Source organism: Diabrotica virgifera, chromosome 1 (assembly GCF_917563875.1).
Source record: "Diabrotica virgifera virgifera chromosome 1, PGI_DIABVI_V3a".
NCBI lineage: Eukaryota > Metazoa > Arthropoda > Insecta > Coleoptera > Chrysomelidae > Diabrotica > Diabrotica virgifera.
In genome coordinates this window covers 208,249,324-208,275,952 of record NC_065443.1, presented here as the reverse complement: position 1 = coordinate 208,275,952, position 26,629 = coordinate 208,249,324, and the positions used below count along the sequence as shown (strand labels likewise).

Genomic DNA, 26,629 nt, shown 5'->3' with positions numbered 1-26,629 from the left:
TAAGGTACTGAAATTTACAAAGAAAATGAACAGAATAGTTAAGAAAAAACTCTAAGAAAATATGTAAAGAACACGAACACCAGAGGAATGGAAAAATCACCTATTACCCTTACACATAAAAGAAAAGGAAAGGCAGTGCGAAAATAATACATCATTATAAAAATAGGACGTAATAGACGCAGATTAAACATGTGCAGGTACAGAATAAAAGGATTTGGATAGTTTATAAACAACAATAATTTTAAACATGTTAAGGAACTGAAATTTACATATACATATAATACGACTTAAGAAAAACATAAAAAAATTAAATCAGATGAAATAAAAACTAAAATAAATCAGAAAAACTACAAACCAAACACTAATAGTAGAAAAAAATAATGCAAAAACAACTAAAATGATATAGACACACCAAGACAATTAGTCCAGAAATTCTTGCAAGGCACATAAACAAATAAAGGATATAGAAAAAGAACTAAAATTATAAGAAGAAATAAAGCAAGTTACAAATGATAGAAAAAACAAGATATTGTAAGTAGGTAAATGATTTCAATCCGACACTTAGAAAGAGGTCCGAATATGAGAACAGGAAGAATAAGAATAAAAGGAAGTTGGAAATTATTTGATTTTATCAAAGGTAAAATGAAAGACGACTTGAATCATTTATTTTTAATTAAATAAATAAATATCGTTATTTGTTTTAACTGCAAAAACAGCTGTCTTCTAAGGTTCTATGAAGCCAATTTACATATTTGAAAACTCTTGTGTACACACCAGGATATCCCGGTCTTCCACATCCAACACCCCATGAAACTATACCTGAAAAAAAAAAAAGAAAATATAGTTAAACTTTTGTACGTTAACGCTTTGGCCACACGGGTGATTTTTTACGGCGCGATAATTTACGGCGCCCATTGGTTGACTAACTCCTCCACCAATTTTAGATGAAATAGGAGTTAGTCGAACAATGGCTCGTCCGGTTTACTGCTCTTACGGCGCCGTAAAAAATCACCCGTGTGGCCAAAGCATAAACGATTGAAAAATTGATATATTTTTTAGTGACATTCTCATTTTTAACTTCCCTACATAATCCTTAGGTAGATTGAGTAGTTTAAATAAAGTAACGTTGCCAGTTCTAAGCTCGGATAAAGGGTGATACTCTGGGCTAATTAGCAAAATACAAGGAAAAGTTATTTACCAGCAATTTTATTGCTGGAATCGAATCTTATTATTATATGTATTTATAATATAGGTATGCAAAGTCCGCAGATAGTGTGCTACTTTTTTTATAAACAAAATGACGCCCGAAAATCGTGTTTTTTTTTCAATTTTTGCTCTATAACTCCAAAGATTTTAACTTTACACCAAAAACACTCAAATAAAAATTCACCGCAATTAAATTCTGCATATAAATGTGTTTTCCCCTACTCACTTCGCCGAAAACTTTCCCCGGAAAAAGCGGGTTTTTCCAACAAAATCTTTAATTTTCAACTAAAATTTTAGATAAGTAATTGTTAATCAATAATTAAATTACTTGATAATGTAAAATCACTTTTCGTACAGATTATAATTCCAGAAGCCGATGGAAATTGAATGAACAGTTTAGCAACAATTGAATTGTTAATTAAAAATTTACGGTCGCTATAATAACGATAATAATTATGATTAATAAGAATGACTATAATTTTTTCATAAAAAGACACTATACCTATCTCATGTACTTTACAGAATTGAAATTGGACTATTTAAGCGGCCTCAGGAATATTTTACAATTATAAACAATTTTTTGGCTTTTAAACAAATATAATATCTCGGTAAGTATTAAACTAAATTAAATCGTGAAAACGGTATTCGAAAAACAGCAGCAGGACGCTTCATTTAAAGGAAAAAACGTTTAACTATGACGAGTGATTCCTGAGATACAACCGGTCAAATTTGACCGGAATTTACGGCAAAGATATAAACAATAGGATCATAATTTTCAAACCATCACCTTTTTATTTTTGTCCTCTTTCTCCACACCAATTTTCATATCTTTAAAATACTTATAATATATATTATTATAATAAAAACTATCAATAATACGTGCGAAAATTGCCAAAAATAGCAAAATTCCAATCAAAAATTAGGTTGGAGAAAATATAACCCTCAAAGTTCAAAATCGGTATACGTTAAAAAAATGCATTTTCTCCGCTTTCCATGGATCAATTTCCTTCATTCTTTTTTTGTTCCCTAATAACTCGAGTAGAGCCATCGAACTAACGCATTAATAAATGTCAAATTGTTTTTGTTTTTTTATAATGGATTAATTTATTTATAAGAACAGAAAACTACATATTTTTTCCAGTTTTAGGCTTTTTTTAGATAAACTTACTACAAGTGTACCTTTTAAAGTTAAAAACATAAATATTCTCATTTGAAAGTTGTATAATTATTTAAACAATTTTTATTTAAACAAATTAAAATTTTGTGTTGTAATAAATAAATAAATTTATTACAACAAAACAAAAGCAAGTTTGACATTTAATGATGCATTAGTTCGATGGCTCTACTCGAGTTACTTGGGAACAAAAAAAGAATGGAGGAAATTGCTCCATGGAAAGCCGAGAAAATGCATTTTTTTAACGTATACCGATTTTGAACTTTAAGGGTTACATTTTCTCCAACCTAATTTTTGATTGGAATTTTGCTATTTTTGGCAATTGTTACACGTATTATCGATAGTTTTTATTATAATAATATATGTTATGAGTATTTTAAGGATATAAAATTTGGTGTGGAGAAAGAGGACAAAAATAAAAAGGTGATGGTTTAAGAATTATGATCCTATTGTTTATATCTTTGCCTTAAATTCCGGTCAAATTTGACCGATTGTATCTCAGGAACTGCTCATCATAATTAAATTTTTTTTCTTTTAAAAAAAGCGCCTTGCCGCTATTTTTCGAATACCGTTTTTACTATTTAATTTGGTTTAATATTTCCCGAGATATTATATTTGTTTATAAGCCAAAAAATTCTTTATAATTTTAAATTATTCCTGAGGCCGCTTAAATTGTCTAATTTCAATTCTGTAAAGTACATTAGATAGGTATAGTGTCTTTATATGAAAAAATAGTAGTTATTCTTATGCATCATAATTATTGTCGTTATTATAGCGACTGTAAATTTTTAATTAACAATTCAATTGTTGCTAAACTGTTAACTCAATTTCCATCGACTTCTGGAATTATAATCTATACGAAAAGGGCTTTTGTATTGCCAAGTTATTTAATTATTGATTAACAATTACTTATCTAAAACTTTAGTTGAAAATAAAAGATTTTGTTGGAAAAACCCGCTTTTTCCGGGGAAATTTTTCGTCTAAGTAAATCGGGAAAAACACGTCTCTATGCAATTGCGGTGAATTTTTATTTGAGTATTTTTGGTGTAAAGTTAAAATCTTTGGAGTTATAGAGCAAAAATTGAAAAAACACGATTTTCGGGCGCCATTTTGTTTATAAAAAAGTAGCACACTATCTGCGGACTTTGCATACCTATATTATTAATATATACAATCATAAGATTCGATTCCAGCCATAAAATTGCTGGTAAATAAGTTTTCCCAAAAATGGTCTATTCTCCGATAATCAGCCCAGACTATGAATGTCTTTTCACACACACACACAAAGGGACAACACACGCTTTTTAATAGCAGAAACCTGCCTCGGAATAGAATATCGATAACAATAGAAGAAGGTGTACGAGATGGAAAAAGAAACATACTGCGTTTTGCTGAATGGAATATAGAATGTTGTTCTGAAGCTATTTTCTTGTGAAATGTTTGTAATTAACTATTTTTAATGAGAAATAGTTCGCAAGCCACAATTTTCCTAAAAAAAAAGAGTTTATTAACGTTTCGACGTCCAAATCGGATGCCGTTGTCAAAATACAAAAATTATTGAATATAGATTATAGAGTGTAGAATATAGAATGGTCTAAAATTGCTAGAACTAAGCGAAAACAAATTGGATATTTGCGGTCTGCCAAAAACTAAAAATATAGAAAAAAAAACATATAGTAATCTGCATTACACAGAATCATCGTCATCAACAATCAGCAATGATTTGTCCATTGTTGAAAATAGGCTTTCTCTAAATATTTCCACCTATTTCTGCTATTTCTACTATTTTGCGCATCTGCTATATCGTCGGTCCATCATGTTGGGGGTCATTTATGACTTTGATGTCTGCTCATGGTCTCCACTCGAGTAAATTTTTTGTACACCTCACATATTTTTTGCAACCATCTCCATTTTGCCGTTTAATATGTTTGGTAATGTCTTCCACTTCGGTTCAGCTACGAACTTTCACGTTTCTTTCTTTCTGAACAATGTCATCGACATATAGGAGATGATTTACTTTATGTAGATCGATGTTAATATGTTTTAAACTCCATGTTCAAATTCGTACTTTATGACTTTTATAAGAATAGTTTTGGTGATAAAGTATTTTCCTACCACATCTGTCTGCTACTTTTTATCATCTCAATCATATAATCAAGGTTTATAATAACTGTATTTTCGTATATTATATTTCGAACAATATTCACATACCTGTGATCAACTCTCCATTATGAGAGTATGTACTTTTAAAATAGCGACTATTTCCGCTTTATCAAATGCATTGTGGAAGCCAACAAAATTCAAAAATAAGTTTTAAGGCACTACATGTCATTTGTCAAGGTCATTTGTTCCGTGGCCTGATCAAAACCCTGCTTGTTCTTCTTAATGGGTGAATTTAAGCTAATTAGTTCAGTAAGCTAATGGGCCTATAGTTTTCAAGACCCAATTTATCTTCTTTTTTATGAAGGAGGATGTGTTTTCGATATGTATATATTAAAAAGTGTTCTTGACTTGACATCAGAAGTGGACCTCCTAGGTCAATTGCCTTAATGACTACATCATATTTCAGACTACATCTGGTTATCATCCGATGCTATCATCTGTATGTTTCGTATTTGCTGTTAGATGAGCTGTGGATTATCTTGACTTTATTATGTTATATAGACACTTTCTACTAGTAAGTAAGTAACTAAGGTATGCTTTATTGTCAAAAAATTTTACCAATTTGTGGACAAAGCTTATACAAAATAAAAAAATACAATAAAAAACAAAAAATAATAAAAAACTACAAACAAAACAAAAACAGAAACAGACACCAAGTAAATGGCTTGAGTTATACTACTTTATATAATTTTATAGTTATTAAGTACACATTAAAAAATTAAAAATTTTGCAAACAATATGTATACAACGTCAGAGCAAAAAGAAGGCGAACGAGGAAAAGGGAAAGGGAAAGTAAATCAAAAGTTCTATGCCGCTGCAAATATGTATAAAAGTACTCGAAAGTAATAATCCTGCAAGTCAATTTGCTGAATTCAAATCGTTTATAAAAAAGTCATTCACTGTATAAAAAGCTCTCTCCAGCAAATAAGCTCTCAAGGCCTTGCGAAAAGCGGGAAATGCTGCAATAGATTTGATGTTAGATGGCAGGTGATTGTACATTTTTCTCGAATTGTATAGTATAGAGCACTTAACCAGCTCAGACCGTGGGGTTGGCAGATAAAGATTATGCTCCACGTTTCTAAGGGGATAGTTGTGAGTGGGTCTCTCTGGACCTTCTGATGCATGTTTGCGGATTAAACAAACGGATTCAAAAACAAACAAAGAAGGAAGAGTTAATATTTTAAATTTTTTAAAGAATTCTTGGCAATGAACTCTGCTATTGAGTCTCAGGTAGTAACGAAGAGCTCTCTTTTGTAGTTTAAAAATACGCTCAAATTGAGTCGCACAACACGTACCCCAGAATGGAAGGGTGTACCAAAGATGAGACTCAAAAAGGGCATAATAAACGGTCCTAGATGTTGACAAATTCATTTCCGTAGCAACTGATCTTAGCGCAAAACAAGCAGAACTTAATTTTTTGTGTAAGGCATCAATGTGCAAGTTCCATTTTAGAGACTTATCCACAATAAGCCCTAAGAACTTCACCGATTCAACTACCTCTAGACTGTTGTTATTAAGTACTAAAGGTTGCATCATACTGTTGTAAGGTAGGACTTTGGTTTTAGAAACGTTAAATAACAGGAGATTCGAATCGCACCACGATTTAATGGTGACTAGGTCTGTAGCTATGGTATTGCGAAGATCCATAATATCCGTGTTACTCCAAGTAATACTAGTATCATCTGCAAAGAGACATATTTTACCTTTAATGTTCAGACTAGAGATGTCATTTATGTATATCAGAAACAATATAGGGCCTAGAACTGAACCCTGAGGTACATCACATTCTAATGGCATGCAAGAAGACGTCTTCGTGTCAACCCTTACAAACTGACTTCTTTTATTAAGATATGATTTTAGCCATTTAAGAGCCTTTCCCCTAAATCCATAGTGCTGTAATTTGTCAGTCAAGATGTTATGGTTTACACAATCGAATGCTTTAGAGAAATCACAGAAAATTGTTGCTGTAGAGTGATGGTTGTTTAGACTGGAGTAAACATGATCGAAAAGGAAGAACATAGCATCATTCGTGCATTTGTCACTCAGGAATCCAAATTGATGTGGAGTAAGCAATTTGTATTTCAACAGGAAAGATAAGATTCTTTTTTTTACCAGACTTTCAATTATCTTCGACAACGTGGGCAGGAGTGCAATAGGGCGATAATTCGAAGCAAGATCTTTATCGCCTCCTTTGTGTATAGGAATAATTATCGCTGTCTTAAGGCAGCTTGGAAAAACCCCAGTTTCGAATGACCTGTTTATTATGGTAGTAAGATGGTTTAAAGTGCAATCAGGTAGAGCAGAAAACATTTTAAGAGTGAGGCCATCAGTCCCCGATGACGATTTATTTTTAATGTCATTTATTGTAGAGCGTAGCTCACCTAATACTATGGGTGTAAAAAAGAAACTATTTACATTCCTATGAGAAAGATATGAAATCGGATCCTGAGAAAGAGGTATAGTATTTGTTAAATTTTTTGCCACATTTACAAAGTAATTGTTCAGGGTCTCAGGAGAAATCGGGATTGTGGTGGGAGAAGAAGTCTTATCTCTCAGTTCATTTACGATAGACCACGTTTCCTTAGCAACATTAGCTGATTTAGCCAGCCTCGCATTGTAATAAATTTCCTTGGCGGCCTTTATGGCTTTATGGTAAATTTTCTTGTAAAGCCTAACGTAATCATGGAAGGATATGTTGTCCGAGAATTTTTTTAGGTACGATAATGAGCGCATGTTCTTTGCAGATATACGTAGACCTCTAGTTGACCAGGGTTTACGATGTTTAGTTTTGATGGGCCTAAGAGGAAAGGATTCGTATGCAAGACCAGACAATAACTTTATGAATCTAGAAAACTCGATGTCGACATCAACAGAGCGGAAGTCCCAGTCAGTTGTTTGACATAGGTGTTTAAATGTTAGAAAATTTTGTTCTCCAAAGACACGGAACAATTTTCGTTGCGTGTTTTCACTACTATTTTTTGATTTTAACCAAAATGTAGTCAATACTGCTTCATGATCAGAGAAACCTGAGTTGAAAACAGTACAGTCAGTAGAATTTGGAGCTAAAGACGATACGACATAGTCAATGATACTAGAGCTAGTTTTAGTTATTCTGGTTGGGGAATTTACATGCATACCTATACCAAAGGAATCAAAGATAGAATGAAGAGATTCTTGAGCGGTACACACACTGGAGTAGTCAATATTTAGATCGCCACATAGAATTAATTTACTTTTTGAAAGAATACATTCTAGCAAGCTAAGTAGTTGTTGTAAGAAAATCTGCACATCCGCATCGGGAGTTCTATAAATACAAATAATATAGAGGTCAGAAGATTTCTGATAAATTATGGAGAATTCAAAAACTTTTTCAATTAATAAATTATCAAATTTGGTCACTGCTGAAAAGTCATTTTGTGTAGACATAATCAAAGTACCCCCATGAGATAATCTACTCCTGTTAAATCTGGATATAATAGTGTAATTTTTAGTAAACACAGGTTCATGAACATTTAACCAATGTTCAGTTATGGCAACAATCTCAGGAAAATTTAGCTCTTCTAGTAATAGAAGTAATTCATCAGTTTTGTGTCTTAAGGACTGAATGTTAATGAGAAATAAACTTAGCTTGCTATCGTCCAAATTGTCAGAAGGCGCTTGATCTTCTGTACGCGTCAATTTATTTAAAAAAATTTTTTGCTAGATGGAAAATTACCCGAAAAATATTTATTCTGACATTCCCTAATTTTCTGGAGTCGAAGGCGTGTCTCAGTGGAAAAGAAGGTTCCAAAAGCCGAAAGATCTGCTTCAACTTCAGCAGTACTAATACCATAAGCCTCATGGAATCTGTGATACAGCTTACGCAGGGAATCCACGTCAGTAGGAAGTCCCTCTGAAGCCAGCGTCAACTTAATGGTGGTGTTGGTGTGCCCATCCTAACACGTACTCGAGGGCTGATCATGGAGATAGGCAAGGAAGAGTCGAAGAGGATTCAAAATTCCAGGGTCCCTCAGTCTAGCTAACAAGTAACGACTATTTGCCACATCCGCAGTACGAGATAGCCGCACTATAGGTGGAGTCATCGGGTCCATACAAAGCCCATCATCCTTTTTCATAGTTTTCTCCGTAAGCACAATACTTGAATTTTTGTTTATTAAAGGACTTACTTGCAATAATGGCATCCCTATCTGAACCAACCTGAATGGATATGCCCTCCTTAGTAGGTGTTGATGGTGTCGTGTAAGGAGTACTGGATGCTGGAGCCGCTACTTTTATGGTCGTTGAAGCTGAATTGGCATGCGCTGGAGGATTGTCATTAAGGTTGTCAACTACAGTACCAGGCGGCCACAAACTTGGATCTTTCAGCAACTTGATGAAACTTTGATTTTGCACACCGATCTTAAAGTCAGAGTCTGGTCTATCCGTATCCCTCAGCAATGGGAAGCATCGAATAAAATCGGTGGTACCAAGTTTCTCCTTGACATAGTGTGCAATCTGTTTAGCAGTATAAGGAGGCGGAATTTTTGATACAACCACATAATGCCAGTTTTCTTTTACAGTATATTTGGTAGGTGGTACAGTATTTACCTTTGAAGGAGAAGACACTAAAGGCTCTTGGGTTTCTGCAGGATCAGTTTGAGTTGAAATGGACTTTTTTATGGTTTGCGGTGGAGTTTTATTTGGTTTTTCATTGGTACTTAGCTTTTCAATTTTGTGTGCCATTTGGTTGATAGTCATTTTCAAGTCAGCCATTTCCTTCACTATCTCTTCCTTTGATGTATCCTGAATTTGGACCTTCACAGTCTCTTCATGATTGCCCATAAATATTGACACCAGATTAAAAATGTCTTGTTTCATTTCCCTGATCGTATGGAATAAAGATTCATTTTCATTGTCAGGGCTTCTCGTAAGATGACTGTGAATTTCATCTATTCTTTTGTAAAGATTTTTCAAATTTGGGTCATGAGTATTCAAGGTGTCATAGATTTCTGAGATGACTGGAAATAAATCGATATTTTTTCTTTAGAGAAGTCCCCAGTGCTTCTACAATTTCAATGGGGATTACTACATGTAATGTTAGGTCTGGATCCCGCGTATGAAAAAAAAGTTGATTAATAGCAAGCTGAAAATTTATTAATAGCTTAAGGGTGTCTAGTCGGACAAACTTTGATATATGGGAACGCTAGAACAGGGGAAGTTTTAATTGTGGAACAGGTTAAAAATTTGGAACGGTCAGACCACGAAAACGGCACATGTATTTTGTTTGACAGAACAGACTTAAACTCTCCAAACAGAGATTAAACTCTCATGCAAAAATCAGACTGCTATTTATCACCAAATGGGCGTTGTAATGAGTGGAACATGTAGAATATGTCAAATGACAGGAATTATGACAGGTGATAAATAGCAGTCTGATTTTTGCATGAGAGTTTAATCTCTGTTCGGAGAGTTTAATGCCCGGTTGCACCAACAGATCTTAGGCTTAAGTCGAGAATATCATAAGAATTAATATAATATAATTATAATATATTACAATAAGAATACCATAATATAATAAAAGATATAATTGATAATAAGGTAAGAATCTAAAATTATGGTGCAACGTAAGTGATACTCAAGGAGGCCCTATCTATAAGTAGAGCTTAGCTAAGCTGGAGCTTAAGATCTGTTGGTGCAACCAGGCATAAGTCTATTCTGTCGGAAAAAATAAATGTGACGTTTTCGTGGTCTGACCGTTCCAAATTTTTAACCTGTTTCACAATTAAAACTGCCCCTGTTCCAGTGTTCCCATATATCAAAGTTTATCCGACTAGACACCCTTAAGTTATTAACAAATTTTCAGCTTGCTATTAATCAACTTTTTTTTCATACGCGGGATCCAGACCTATGTACTTGGTATATCTGAGATTATGTATATTTCCATGAAGTTTGTAATTGTGTGTATTTTGCCATTGATTCTATAGTTTCTATACTTTTCTAGTTCTTGCATTTTTTTTAATATATCGTCAGATAGTTGAAGGTGTTGACTTATAGTTCGTCAATATTTCCCTGACTTTTCAGTACTCTACACGATCTTCCATTTATTTTTTCCTTTGTCATGTTCGGTGTCAAACTTTTGTTGGGGTTGTGTTATTGTATCTACGATGTCCTTGTTTAGTTTATTTACTTCTGTTGCTGTTGTATGCATGAGTAAAGTACTGCTGATATATTTTTCAAAGTTAAGTTCGTTCGTAGGCGTATCCAAGGGTATTTTTTTTACTTTTAATCGTCTTAAGTATTTCTTTCTTAATATTGACTTCTGATTCTTTGATTTTTCTCTTTTTTTATCTGTTTCTTTCATGAATATTGATGCATCTTTCCATTGTAATCTGTGCTCATTGTCCTAGCATCTCATCTTACTTAATGAAGAAAGGTGTATAGCAAACCCATTAGCAGAATGTAGCAGGCTCTGGTTGCAACAAGAATATACCAACATTGATGGATTAATATAAAGTCAAAGATACGCCATATACAATTATACATAATGCATAAGCACACAATATATAGAAACGTATAATATATAAACACATAATAAACAAATACACAAAACAATCAGAATGATTCTGAAGGTACAAATACCGTCCTCAAAATGTTCAACTAAAAGCATGGCTATTTACCTACATGATCGAGGCCAAGTAATAACACTATAATAACAACTCAACAGGTCAACAACAAGAAATCAAACTGAGAGTGCAAAGTGTCTGTCGGATCCACAAAGTGAAAATCTGGACTCATCAGTAAAGCGCTGGTTTCCTCGAGAGCGGTGCCGACAGGCTGCGACCGTGACACTGCGATGAATGACGTCATAAAGAACTGTACCGTGAAAAATAATAGCGGTGATTTCCAAGGATGCGTTGGAAGCCACCGCTTGCTGAGTTTGCACATTCCATTGCCGCAGTGAAGAACCTTAAATTTTTCACCGTAATCTGACGTAATTACTAATAACTAATATTCTTCTCAACCAGTGCTTGAGAAGAATATTAGTCCAGTCGTTAATATCCCAATCAACATATCCTGGTGCAAAACTTAAACGTGTTATACGGTGTGCACTCGGTAACAGTGGAGCAGTAAAATGCATTCTGACTCTGATTCCAAATTGTCTTAATCTGTTTCTAAAGATCATTTAGCAGTTGTCTAGCTGTAACATGATGTGTATCAAAGTCTGCAGATGTAAATAACGTTCATCTGCGGGGTTCGTGCAACTGGGAAGCCCTGAAACTGGTCTTTTTGTGTATCCTCCACTTTCTGTATACCTTCTTAAAGCAATTGAAATGATGCATTGTGGATTCTCATAACATCAACAAGATATTGCTGCGATCGTCCATTTCCAATTAAAGCTATAATTTGAGCTGCTTGTTCTGACGTTATATTACTCATTTTTTGTAAGAACGCACCTCTTCATTGAAAATTCAAGCAGATTTAGTACACAGATCAAATTCTCGAACAAAAAAATATCCAAAATAAATATTCTCGTTTAACAATGATTTGTTAACTGTTTTTTTTTTCGGCAAAAACACGCTTCAACTTGAAATGTCATGGGTTTGCAGACACCTAAAGAAGACGATAGACGAGTATTATAACATTCTGCTAAAAATTAAAAATTATTTTTAAACTTGTTCTCCGTTTCAAAAATAATGCGAGACTTTTTGCGTTTAGTGTATATGTTACAGTTCAAGTTGATTCTCAGTTAGAGTTGACTCCAACTAGTTGGAGTCAACTCCAACTGAAACGAGCAGTAAAAGTTGATTTTAAAAATTTAAATAAACTTTTACTAGTTCGAGTTGACTCTTCCTGGATCGATTCAGTAAATGTTGATTATATGAGAATCTCAAATGCATTTTTGATGAGTGTGCGTTTCTTTGTTTTGACCGTTTCAACTACTTATTAGTATAGTCTGTAACGTCGCCCCCGTTAGGTAAATTATTCCGATTCGATTTTTGCACAAACTTACTCAAAGAAATATATCCGTATAATAATCCTTAATTTTTATCTACTCTATCTCATATTATGTCAAAATGTAAAGGTTTTATTGTGTGAAAATTGTAAATATAGATAGCAGTAAGTTTAAATGTTTAAAGTGTGTCTGAAGTAACAATGTATTTTAAATGGGTTTTACTTTTTCGCACTGTTTTTTAGCACACTTTCATATAATTAAACATCCTTAACTTTCGCCTTCGGGAGGAAATCAGACACGCCCTTAAAACGGCAACTGAAATGCTCACAAAACAGCGACCACGGAAGCAAAGATGGATGACAGAGGAAATATTGGATTTAATGGATGAAAGAAGAAAATGCAAACAACACAAAGCAATGTACAAAGCATTAAATTGAACCATTAAACAAAAAATAAAAATTTCAAAAGAAAAATGGATAACAGAGCAATGTGAAGAAATCGAAAACTTATATAAAAAATATGATGACTTCCATCTGTGTAAGAAACTCAAGGAATTCACAGGCACGACATACTCACAAGGACCAAATAATCTAATCAACGCAGAAGGCAAACTGATTTCAAGCCCTAAAGAACAAATAAACATGTGAGAAGACTATATAAAGGAACTCTTCTATGACATCAGAGAACCTCCTACATTAAATACCGAAAACGACGAAGGTCTTCCAATACTAAAGTCCGAACTGGAATATGCTCTACGTCAACTAAAAAACAACAAATCTGTAGAAAAAGATGAAATACCAGCTGAGCTATTGAAGTTAATCAACGAGGAAAACTTAGATCTTCTTCTTGGACTATTTAAGAATGTTTACAATACAGGGACTATCCCTAAAATATGGCTTGAATCAGTCTTCATACTACTGCCTAAAAAGAAGAACGCCAAATTATGCCAGGACTTCTGCCTTATAAGTCTATTAAATAACATTCTGAAGCTTTTCTTGCGTATCATACAGAACAGAATATATTATAAAAAATGTGATGAGGTCACCGGTCAAGAACAATTTGGCTTCAGGGAATTTATGGGGACACGAGAAGCAATATTCTGTCTTCAAACTCTTGCACAAAGATACAAAGATCAGCAAGCAGACCTTTTTATCTGTTTCATAGATTTTGAGAAAGCGTTCGATAGGGTGAAGCACAAGACCTTGTTAGAAAGATTGAATGACATCGGAGTCGACAAAAAAGATTCTAAAATTATAGAGGCTATTTATTGGAATCAGACAGCAATCATAAAGACCAATGGTAATCCGTCAAGGCCAATTGAAATACAACGAGGTATTAGACAGGATTGTGTGCTATCACCCATACTTTTAACGTCTACTCTGAGGTAATATTTGCGAACTCTTTATCGCACCCTTCAGAAGGAATCAGGATAAACGGTCAGAGAGTAAATAACATCCGCTATGCAGATGACACAGTATTAATGACTGATTCGGACCATAGTCTGCAGATACTGTTGGATAGGGTTACTGAGAATTGTGAAAAAATGGGGATGAAGATCAATACTGCGAAAACCAAAGTTATACGAATATCAAGGAACAAAAATTTACCTCTTCCAATAAATATGTGAAACATCAACAGCTTGAATACGTAAGCCAGTACAAATATCTTGGTTGCTGGTTCAACAATCAACTTGATTAAAAACAAGAAGTCAAGAGCGAGAATAGAGGTAGCCCGACAGGGGCTTATCAAAATGAAAAGCTTATTTTGTAACAGTAGCATTAATATCAGCCTTAGATGTCATTTTCTGCATTGCTATGTGTGGTCAATACTTTTGTATGGAACGGAGGCCTGGACACAACACAACACTGATGAACAAGTTGGACGCCTTTGAACTCTGGCTTTATAGAAGAGACTTGAAAATACCTTGGACAACCCACACCACCAACGAATATGTTCGGAGGAGAATAGGTACAGATAGGTAACTGCTAAAAATCATTAAAGTCAGAAAAGTTAGCTACCTGGGACACATAATGAGAAACGAACAGTACCGCCTCACGCAACTGATCATCCAGGGTAAGAGTGAAGGAAAACGGGGTCCCGGTAGGCGCCAGATTTCATGGTTTAGAAATATCAGAAACTGGACCGGCCTTGATTCAACATCTTTGTTTAGAGCCGCATTGGACAGAGACAGATTTGCCAGTGTAGTCGCTAACCTCCACTAAAGGAGAAAGCACCACAAGAAGAAGAACTTTCGACTTGTCATGGTGATGACATGTGAGCTATAAATTACAAAAAAAGTTTTGACAGTTTTGTGGTTTGACAGAAGTTTGAATTTTTAAACGTCAAAATAGTGCAATGGTGCATCTCACTCGCACTCACATTGTTAGCTGCGTCAATACGCTCCTAGCGCTCATTGTTAATAATTAAAAATAACCGCTTAGAAATAAAATAATAACAAAAATTTCTTCAGTATCTTGTAGGGGGTCGTTAAAATTTTATTTGGTGACTTTGGGACTTTCATAATAATAATTTTTAACTGAGTTATTAAGCCTTGAAAATGGTCATTTTCGTATTTTGCAAATTTTAAATCGCGTATAACTCGAGAACAACAAAATTTTACAGAAAAATCACAAAAGACTTCTTTTGCTTCGAATGACCTAAATGATGTAAAGAAAATTGTCCTAAATAATTTTTTTTGTGAGTTTGTTTAAAAAAATTGTTTAAACAATTTTTCGACCACAGTACCATCTGACACCCTGTGGATTCGTTATTTGGTCGAAGAGGACCTCTTTTTTAGTAAGTTTGTGCAAAAAAAATCGAACTGGAGTAATTTACCTAACGGGGGCGACGATACAGCCTAGACTTATTTGAACATATTCAGTAACATTTAATTTCTAGAATCGGCTGTTTGTGTGAATCAGAATCAACTTTCACTAAATGGCATTGGGAAGAGTATACTTTTCCTAGTTGGAGTCTACTTTTACTAGTAAATGTTGAATATAATTCTTCATTTTATATTTATAATCAACTTTTACTGAAACCAGCCGTTAGAGTCGACTCCAACTAGTTGGAGTCAACTCCAACTGGATAATCAACTTGAACTGTAACATATATATGCCATTAAAAAAGCTAATAGAAGTAAATTTCAGCAATGTTGATTGTTGTTCTTACCGGTTAAAAAGTGCTTGTGTTTCGTTTGACGGGTACATTTACTATGTTATTTTAAATTTATAACTCGTATCCTACTATAGTTTTTTGTTGAAATATGCAGAACTTTTAAAAGTTTGTGTTATGCAACCAAAAGAAAACAATTCTTTCCTCAATGCAAATGGCGGTCTCGGCTTCACTTAATCTGTACCTTTTAGACATAGGTTATGTTTTATTTATTGGTTTAATATCTATGTTTAAAATAATCTGTTTTGAACACAATTTCAACTTGACATGCCACAAGAAACAGCTTCGGAACCTTTTAAGACAGAAATGCTTACAATAGCAATATAATATCCAAGATGTTGAAATTGTAAGTATACAAGAATGTACCATACATATTTTCGCCATGAAATTTTGGTTTTATTTTAAAAAATATCTTGAGAACGTTTTCCGAAGTTAAAATCTAAACGTCAAAACATATTTTAACGTTTCAATTTTTTACCTCAAAATATCAAATATAACGTATTTTCAATTAAAATTGTAGAATTGTTTTATTGCCAAAAAATTTAATAGGTAATATAGAATTTCCACAAGAAAATAGTTTAATTGTTTTATTGCCAATAAATTTAATAGATAATATACAAATTCCACAGGAAAATAGTTTCAGAAAGATCTCAAAAACCAGCTGGTACAAGATAGATGTCAACAATACATAATAGAGACCAGTGAAGAACACAGCGGAGCTTATTTTTAAAATTGGATAGAATAAGGCTTAAATAGATAATTTGACTATATTAAGGAGCTATGTATGACAATTTCTTACCTGCAATTTCGTATTTATCTCCACTGTGTACTAGGAGAGGACCACCACTGTCACCTTGACAAGAATCTTGGGTGCCTTTTCCTGCACATAACATATAGCTTGTTATCCTAGAAGCTCTATATTTCATACTTTTACATTGAGTCTGTGTCAAAATAGGAACTTCAACTTCTTGTACTATATTGGGTAACATACCACCTTCTGAGGTTCTACCCCATCCAATCACTGTGCCTGTTTTTCCAGATGGTTCACGAGCTAAAAGATAAGAAGTAATTTTGTCATAAATCGCAACCAATGGAGTGCATGTGAAATATGGAACATATTCCTTACTGGCTATAAAAACGAGCTCTGATGAAAATTTTAAGATATCACAGGAATGTTGCACAATGCTCCTATTTTGAACACATAAAGCATAAGATTATCCTAAAACCTAGTTTGACGTAGGGATGTGTACGGGACCCTTAGACGACCCGAAAATTACCTACATGGTGAGCCACCAACCTGCGAAGAGTTTTTAACATTTTTGTTAGATCTGGAATATATTTCAAGTACCATCTCCGCGGCGGAGGTCGGCAATGATCATAACTAGAGAGCGGAATATATGCAACACAACATTACCAAAATATGCGCATATATGCATTACTTTTACTACAAATATGCAGGTATTTTTTCTAAATTTGTCTAAATATGCAAATTCATATTAAAAATACTCAAAAATAAAACAATATATTAAATATAAACATTTATGTTTAAAAAATCCAACCTACATTTATGTTTAATACATATTTATTTTTCACATAAAAACAATTTGTCGAATAAAAACACTCTTTCCAGAAAAATTTCTTTTGTTGGACATGATGCTTTTGTTTGTCAGTTCCTCATTTAAAAAATGAAATGTGAAAATGAATGTAACTTACGATTTTGGAACAAGCCTTGCAAAATACTTTGTCTCCACTTAGCTTTAACTCAATATACCAATCACATCAATAACACTAAATACGATACAACGTTTACTTTAAACAAATGTTGGCCGGAAACTGACAAAATAAATATTAGACCCTTAAAAGCAGGTAGGTACCTACGACTTGCTACGCCAATAAAATAATATTTTTCTGGGAACACCGATAATTGTTAAATTCGGGTAGTAATGGGAAAGTCCAGATAGATAATAATGAGCGATAGATAGATAAATAACGAGCTCGTTCATATCGAAGTTATAAAATTCCAACTAAGAGAGGAACATTTTAAACTTTTATATAATTTATTTTTAAAATATGCAAAATAAATCGTGTTTAGCTTAAATATGCAATGTTGTGTTTGTTGTCTGAAAATATGCAATACATGCATCTATATGCACTTTGCATATATTCCACTCTCTAATCATAACTATCCGTACTTTAGAGGCGACTACTCTTAAAAGTTCATTCCTATATCCGTACCATTCTCTCAGGTTGCATAGACATGATATTCCACGTCTCTGTATGCTTCTTTTTCCTTGAAATTCCCGAGTAATATGTCCGAGGTATTCCAATTTTCTTGTTTTGATTGTATTTAACGTTTCCATTCCTTTATTCATTTTTCTCAGAACCTCTTTCGTGTGACGTATTCTGTTCATGATATTTTCAGAATTCTTCTATACACCCACAATTCCAATGATTTCAGTTTTTTTATTGACGCCGTATTTAAGGTCCAAGCTTCCATTCCATAAAACAAAGTCTAAAAAACTTAGCATCTAGTCAACATAACTCTTTTCTGTAGTCTTTTCTATTCTATTTTTAATTTTCTGCTAATTCAACTATGTATATTGGTCTACTTCAGCGGTGCTCAAATGGCCCATCGTCAAAGTTTTTGAAGTCGATCGCGATTCACGAAAAAAATAAAAATGGAGAAGGTATTATGTCTGCTACCAAAGAAGTCCGGTTATAATGTCCAACGGTTACTATTAGACGTATCGAAGTCATGGACAAAGATGGAAAGCATAGTTAAAAGTGATATTATGAAGTGTATATACTTTTCTTTGCAATTTGACAAGTCAACCGATATGCCTGATACCACCCTGTTGTGTATTTTCATTCGGATCGAATATATATTTATGGATATGTTGGCTAAAGAAGAATTGTAAACAATACTGCCTCTGAAAGAAAAAATTCGCGGAGAAGATAACAATTTTTTTTTAAATTTTGTAAAACAATACGAGCTACCGATTTACAAACTAGTGTGTATTAAAACTAATGGTGCATCGTCCATGACTGGCGTTAACAATGGATGTGTTGCATTATGTCGAGCTAACGATGACTTTCCAGCTTTTTTTTTTCATTTCATTGCATCATTCACCAGCAGCAATTGTGTTCCAGAATTTTAAATATGGACGACGTCATGAAGATGACAACAAAAATTGTGAATTCAATCAGAGCGCGAAGCTTGGAACGACGTCAGGAGTTACTTCCCGAAATAATTTCTTTTCTATAAGAACGAGGGGCGGTGCTCATTTACTTCAAAACGAAGAATGGCTCAGTGATCTGGCTTTCAATAAAACAATTATCGATAGGATAAGCGCAGTACATTACATATTTTGTCAAAAAGCAAATTGGAACAGAAAGGATTTAAATAACTTTCCATCGTTGAAAAACAGTGTAACCGCTCATTTGCAAGATGATTCGCTCAATTTAAAAAACTGACAGATATTGTAAAATTCATGTCTAATATATTTTCTTGTGAAGAGATGTGAAAAATTGTCACTGACATATACATTACATTCAATATGGAGATTATTTCCTTCCAAAATGAGGTACTGAAAATTTCGGATTTACACCTTAAATCCAGAGCGATCGATACAAAATTTTGTTCTTTCATATCGTCTAACAAATATCCGTCTTTGAGGCAAGTAGCTCTGCAGCTCACAGTATTCTTTGGATAAACATAATTTTGTGAGTCTGCATTTTCTCAAATGAAGGTAGTGAAATCAAAGTATCGTAATCGGCTAGCTGACGAACATCTCTCATCATGCTTGCGGTTTGCCATCTGTAATTACGAGTACGTGTCGTCATAATATGACAAACTTGTGGATGATATGCAGTGCCATGCATCAACATCCAAATAAAATTAAGATGAAAAACATGACTTTATTTACAACTCTCAGTAGTTACCACTTTTTATAAAATTGACATGTGCAATTAAGTTTTTTATTTTCAAAATGTTTTTACTAGCAGTCGATCGCTGGACGCTTGCGGTTTATGTGGTAGATCCCACGCAGTATAAGTCTGAGCACCACTGGCTATTTCTTGTAGATATTTTTATAAGATTTGTCTTCTTGACATTCATTGTTAGACCGAATTCCCGTATATACACCAGTCACTGAAGATTTCAATAGTTTCGGCTAAGGTGATAGTGTCATCCAAAATAAGTGGCCAAGGTTTTTAATGGGTACTCCATTTATCTTACATGCGGCTGTTACACCCTCAAGAGTTTTGTTACGATCTCTTCTCAGTAGGAATTAAAAATAATTTTCAATAATACGTATCCCTGTAACACTCCACCTCTAATTTACATTTCTTTCTGACAGCTATTCCTTAACAACTACTCTTGCTCGCTGCTTATAGTATAAATTTGATATGATCCTGATGTCATTGGTTAATTGCCCATGTCGTACTTTATCGAATGCTTTATTAAAGTTAATAAAACACGCATATATATTTTGATTGGCATCCATTCACCTTTGTATTAGTTAAGTGAAAATGAGCTTAAGGCGTTATAGGCTACTGATTATGTTCAAAATAAGAGAGCTAAAAGGAACTACAATGTTAACGGGGTTTTATTGTTTCTTATGGTTAATGGTTATGGTTAATGAAAAAACCGCGGAGTGCTACCATTTAAAGGAGTGCGTTTTTGAGAAAGGGGTGAATTAGTCTCTAGGCACAGGGTTAATTAGGGTCAGTCTATGCACTTTTGGTACAAACACGTCTACAGAAAAATTGTTCCAGGTTTAATTTATTATTGAAATATCATATTTTAAAGTTAAAAATATTCTTTTTTACAAAAATATATTCATAAAAAACAAAAAAAAAACACGAAAGAAAGTAATTTTTTGTTTTGCCCCATAACTTTTTTCCACGGGGATACAGATATAGACATTCCTGCAAAGAAAGAAATCTTCCATCCTTACTCTTTAAAATGACGTTTGGTAGAAGTCGCTAGAATTTATAGTTTCCGAAATATAATTTTTCAAAGTTCGCCACTTACATCGATATTGGGCCATTTTCCTTGATACATATTTCGCAAATATTGTAACTTTTTTCATTGTAAGAGAAGTTAACTAGTTTTAAAATGGTCTACTGTATAACGTTATATGACCATTTTTAAGCAGGTTACGGTTTTTCAAAATGTTATACTTTTACCGATTTTTGGTATGTTTTACGATTAATTTTTAAATTTTAAAATTTCTCATTATAACTGTTTCTCTTTTAAAGTCAGCTATACATAAATATATACTGTGCACCATAAGAAAGATAGCTTATTATGTTCTTTACTTAAAACGGTGTATTGTAGAACATTTTAGGACTACTTTTAAACAAGATATCCGTAGGATATCCAAGGGTATCCATAATTTGAGAAAAATTTTGAAATTTTTTTTTTTAATTAGAAGAATATAGTTGCATATTAGAACATAATTTTTAATTCCAAATAACTTTTCTTAATAATACTTTTCGATATTGTGAAATATAAAGGTATGTACAAAAATGTAGATTACTCTTGAGTGAAATTCATGTTTTTTAACATTCGTCGTATACTGTTAATAAAATTTGATATTTGATGATTGCCTCTTAGGTTTCAGACTATGCACAAAATTTTATAAAGAATAATTTTTTTCGTAAAATTAACAATAAAAAAGTTTTCCATATGACTCCAACTTAGTGGGACATATTGTATGTGTGTATGTCACACTTTGAAAAAGCATATCTTGTTTAAAAATAATCCTGGAATTTTTTACAATACACCATTTTAAAGTAAAGACAATAAGTTTTGTTTTTTATTGAGCAATGTATATACCTAAATGTACAAGAAAGAAAGGTTATAATGAGAAATTTAAATATAATCCATTTTGGAAATAATAAATTTTGAAAAACCATATCTTGATTAAAAATAGCCATACATCCTTCTATAATAGATCATTTTAAATCGAATTTACTTCTCTTCCTAACAAATAAATGTACCATTGCATATATCTAAAATTGCGTAGAAAAAAGTTATAGAACAATGTTTGCGAAATAATAGGGTAAATGACCCAAAAATGCTGTGAGTTGCGAACTTTGAAAAATCATATTTCGGAAACAATAAATCGTAAAGACTTCTACGAAACGTCATTAAAGAATCTGTAAAAATATCTTTTTCTGAGAAGCAACGCCTATACCTATATCCCTGTGGAAAGAAGTTATGAGGCAAATAACAAAATTGCTTTATTTCGTGATTTTTTGCTTTATTTTTGAATATATTTTTGTAAAAAAATATTTTTAACTCTAAAAGGTGATAATTCGATAGCAAATTTAAACTGGAACAATTTTTCTGTAGACGTATTTGGATCAAACAGTCCCGGATTAAGAATCTTAAGACCCCTAGGCAAAACAAGCTATGAGGTCCCTTAAAAACCTAGGCTTTCTCCGTTTTTAATAATTTTCATTTTTGAAAATGTCCTTTCCCCTGTTGCGAAATAACCCAAAATGACTGTGAAGCAGAAATAAATTGTTTTCCCTGCAAGTCTTGAAGATGGTCTATAAAATATTTGAACTGCTCTAGTTCATCTTCAAGTTCAGATTCAGTATCATCAGGATAGTTTTCATGTAGTTTTGAAGCACACTCCTTTATTTGAGTATCATTCAATTTTGGGGAAAACACACAAAATACCAAATACTGAGTACACTGACCCGTACACTACACTGTCTATCGACGACTCAGTACTTAGCTTATCGAACATTGGTAGATAGGTTTCAACCTTTAACTTTTGACCACCCTGTATAAAAACTTCATTGGAATTAGCATCATCAAAATGTAGTTCTTTTGCTCGCTTTCGTTTACTCGCGTCGGAATATTCAGGGTATTGTAGATCGCAGTTCTTCTGCTCGTAGTAAACAAAATTATTTCTTTGAGATTTTAAGAACCCCAAAAGTGAATTTAGAAGTTTAACTGCAGTTTGAAGTTCAACCTCTTCTCTCTATAATGATTTACTGACAGCGTTGATGCGTTCTAAAATTGTTGCCCAAAACTCATTCATTATGAATGTTTCTTTTTTGACATTGACATTTCTTTCAACAAACACTTAACCTCATGAACTGTTTTAGCTTTCTGATTAGTGTCTTCAGCAAGGGTGTAAAAAGCAGATTTGAAAGCATTGTAAACTTTAGATAAAGGTCTTGTTGCATGTCCCCTTGCAGTCCATATTGTGCTGCTTGTTCTTTTAAGAACTAGCTCGTGGCGAATAAGATCGCTAGCGGAGTTTCATTTAAGCATTTGGTCATAACTTCCCAACGGTGGGCAGAGGCTGAAAAAAAGTTGTACACGGACTGAATAAACCCAAAATATGATATTCCATTTGAGGGAGAATACGAGAATACGTTACCCAATGTCTTTTAATTTTTGTCCCACTGATATCTATGTTTTCGAAAAACCATAGATTGTGCAGAAATCTTGTAATGACTTCAAAATTTATTTCTTATGCTGAAAAACTTCCATCAAGGTTTTACATTCTCAAGACCTTTCCCAATCCAAAATCCGTAATCCGATGTCGTTTTCCGAATTTAGGACCCGATTTATCTTTAACTTCAATTTCGGTTTCTGGTTATTTAACTTCTGGAACTGGAATAGAACTGTCTTTACATGTTTTTTCATCTGCTCCAGTTAAGGAAGCTATGTTTTCCTTAGTTATTTCTATTTCATCAGTGCATTTTCATTGGTTGCATCTTCACTAGCTATGGATTTCCGTGTGAAACTGAATTTAAATAAGTTTTGGTTTTATTTTGGATCTTGCGTAAGGATCTTTTTGTTTCTCCTGATTTTTCTTGCGTTTTTCTGCTCCACTTTGGAATTTTATTTTCTTATTTCCATCTGTAGTACTTATTGTTCCTTCTATCAAAGGGTAGCTACTTTATAACATACCATTAGTGATTTATTCTCACAACATAGACTTCCTATGTGAACAAAAGCATGCATTGTAATGTACTTTTAGGTCCACCATCGCTTTTATGGTATTGCGCGATATTTGAATTTTTCAACATAATATGATTTATAGTTTTTATTTAATTTTAATTTTTTTTTCGTTTTGGGCACTGCGAGGCCCCCATTGGGTCCGAGGCCCCTAGGCAACGGCCTACTTTGCCTAATGGTTAATCCGGCACTGGGATCAAAAGTGCATAGAACTCACCCTAATGCACCCTGTGCCTAGAGACTAATTCACCCCTTTAAATGGTAGCCCTCCGCGGTTTTTTCATACTTAGACCTTTGCCTTCATAATTAGACATTTGTCTTCATAATTAGACCTTTTCGAAACCCGCGATAATCACCGTACTCTCTTGCGTTTTTCTTTTAAAGGAGACAAGTAAAGATCAAATATAAATTGATCTGGTATGGAGATGGTGCAAAGATTGCTGAAAAGTCTAGTATGGTATTAAAGCAATCTCGATTTGGTCTCTCCGAAGCCATAGGTTATAAATTAATAAAACTAATAACTAATACAAATAACTAGTAAACTTAACGTATAAAGTAAATAATTACTCTTTGGTAAACAAACTGGCCTAATTTGTTTGGTAAATTGAACTTTTTTTCTTAATTTTAGAAGAGCTATGTCGTGATTGAAGGTATCACCGTCGAATCCTTTGTGTCTTATAACAGAAGACACTGCTCTCATCATTGCTGGGATTTCTGCGGTCGTTGAGACGTCATGGTCTCCAAGAATCACTCTGATCTTAGATCTCTTGAGCCTACAACACATAAATCTGTATTACAAACTTTTTTTACGTATTCACAAAATGAAAATTAAAACGGTTTGGTTAAGTTGCAAGTAATAAATGATGGAATAGTTGTAATATTGACTTCAATACTAGTTTGATTTGATAAGTGTCATAATTAAAACCCAGAATTTTGGTGTCTAATATGCACTTGAACAAAGTATATTTATTAAAGATAAGCAGTTGACCTCATAAGTTTTCACCCACCGTAACCGAAAATAGAACTGGAAGTCTATTTAAACTCTTCGTGTAACTTTGCGTCAACTGATATACGATTTCCTTAATTTTGAGTCATTTTTGTCAAACTTCCGGTCATATTTTTTTAACAGGAAATGACATTAACACCGGAATTGAATATTCGACCTCGATTTTCAAACGCGTCGAGAGATGTATCACATGCATTATTTCTGCAACTATGTATAATGTGGCACCTCCGGTTGTAACGTTTTAACCGGAAGTGATAAAAAACCAGAAGTATGTCGTCTTGCTAAGTCACCTCGAATTACGCATCGCTTGTACTATTTCGGCTACTTTAAAACAGTACTTATGGTTGCAACTCGGGAACCGCAAGTCCGAGGATAATGTCCTCAACTTTAATACCATCTTTGGGATATGAAGTTTCATTCGACACCTTATTTGTCATTCTATTTATTCTAATAACCGAGGAGCTGTATTCAGAGAGAGATAGACGGATGGACAGACCGGTATGAAACCGGAAGTATATATTTGTTCTAGTCTTGCTGAGGCCCGTCGAATAATATATCGCTTGTATTATTTAGGCGACTTAAAAACTACTTTCGGTTGCAACTCTGGATCCAGAAGGTAAAATCCGAGGTAAAATTTCTCACCTTTAATACCATCGTTTGGTTATAAGCTTTCATTCGATCCTTCATTTGTCCTTCTAAGTATTCTAATAATAATCTAAGGTTTTCACATTTTTTAAAAATAATTAGTGAAAACAACACATTTTTTTAAAATGGATAAAATCAAAAGATAATAGTGTAATTGGAAATACCTATATTTTTATACAGTGCTAGTCAAAAGTCCGTACCCCCCTTGTATGTTTTGAACGGTTATACCTATAACAGTGAAATTTGGAGGGAGGAAATAAACGGACGTAAGGTTCTTAACTAGTGATGAGTGACTTAATAGTGACAGATGACGTTACAGAGCCACTGTGACCGATAATTTTAAATGGCACTTTATGGCAAGTGATACCTCGTTTGAAAGGTATTCAAAATAAATATTCAGACATACTAATTTTTTTAGGTTTTAGTTTATTTTGATTTTGGTGAATAAATTAAATAAATATGTCCGCCTATGTTTTTTTGTCAAAAAATTTTACGTTTTTCAATTCTCTAGTAGCTTTTACGTCAACGTAAACCTTTTTGACAAGTAATTATATGCGGAATTTTGAATTTTTATTAATTAAATGCGAAACTACAATTTTATATTTATTTCAATTATTCATCAAAATTAGCTTAAACTCAAACAAAATTAGTATTAATGAATAGGTATTTTCAATATCTTTCAAACGAGGTATCACTTGCCATAAGGTCCCATTTCAAATTATTTGTCATAGTGGCGCTGTAAATTCATCTGTCATAATTACGTCACCTGTCATGACCAGTTAAGAAGTTTACGTCCGTTTATTTCCTCCCTCCAAATTTCACTATTATAGGTGTAACCGTTCAAAAGGTATGAGGGAGGTACGGACTTTTGACTAGCACTGTATATTACAATTAGCTGAAATTGGAATTATAGTATTCCAAAAGTAATCCACTCAGTCTTCTTTATCTATTTATTTTGTTTCATCTGTTTTATTTAGGGATTTCTGATTTTTGGAACCTCTCTGCACACAACTGGATTTGAATTCAGTTTTAGCTCAATATATTGTGCTTCTTCTTTCAATTCTAGGATCAAGTGTTTTAGGTTGTGTTATTGTCGACAATGGTGATTACTTCTTATGAAAATGTTAGTTATTTCTACTATAAAATTGTGGAGTTTGCAACGCAATTAACGCAAAATAAAACATTATTTATGTTTTAAAATAACAGCACATTGCATTAAGATTCCACAAGAAAATAGCTTCAGAACAGTATTGGGATCAAGTTGATTCGTCCTAGATCTACTCCGACCAATTCTCCTCAACACAATGAATTGTACGCCCAAATGTTCTATGGGTATGT

General features: G+C 33.4%; 1 protein-coding gene across 1 annotated transcript in view; it reads right to left on the bottom strand.

Moving 5' to 3' along the window:
- Nucleotides 1-654: 654 nt before the first annotated feature.
- Nucleotides 655-26,629, bottom strand: part of LOC114332162 (serine proteinase stubble) — a 71,736-nt gene continuing 45,761 nt past the window's right edge. The window contains exons 4-6 of the mRNA XM_028281901.2: nucleotides 24,208-24,413; nucleotides 16,450-16,701; nucleotides 655-819 (exon numbers count right to left, since the gene is read on the bottom strand). Of these exons, the coding sequence (XP_028137702.1) occupies nucleotides 701-819; nucleotides 16,450-16,701; nucleotides 24,208-24,413 (577 nt within the window). The 3' untranslated portion in view covers nucleotides 655-700. The remainder of the gene's footprint in view (nucleotides 820-16,449; nucleotides 16,702-24,207; nucleotides 24,414-26,629) is intronic.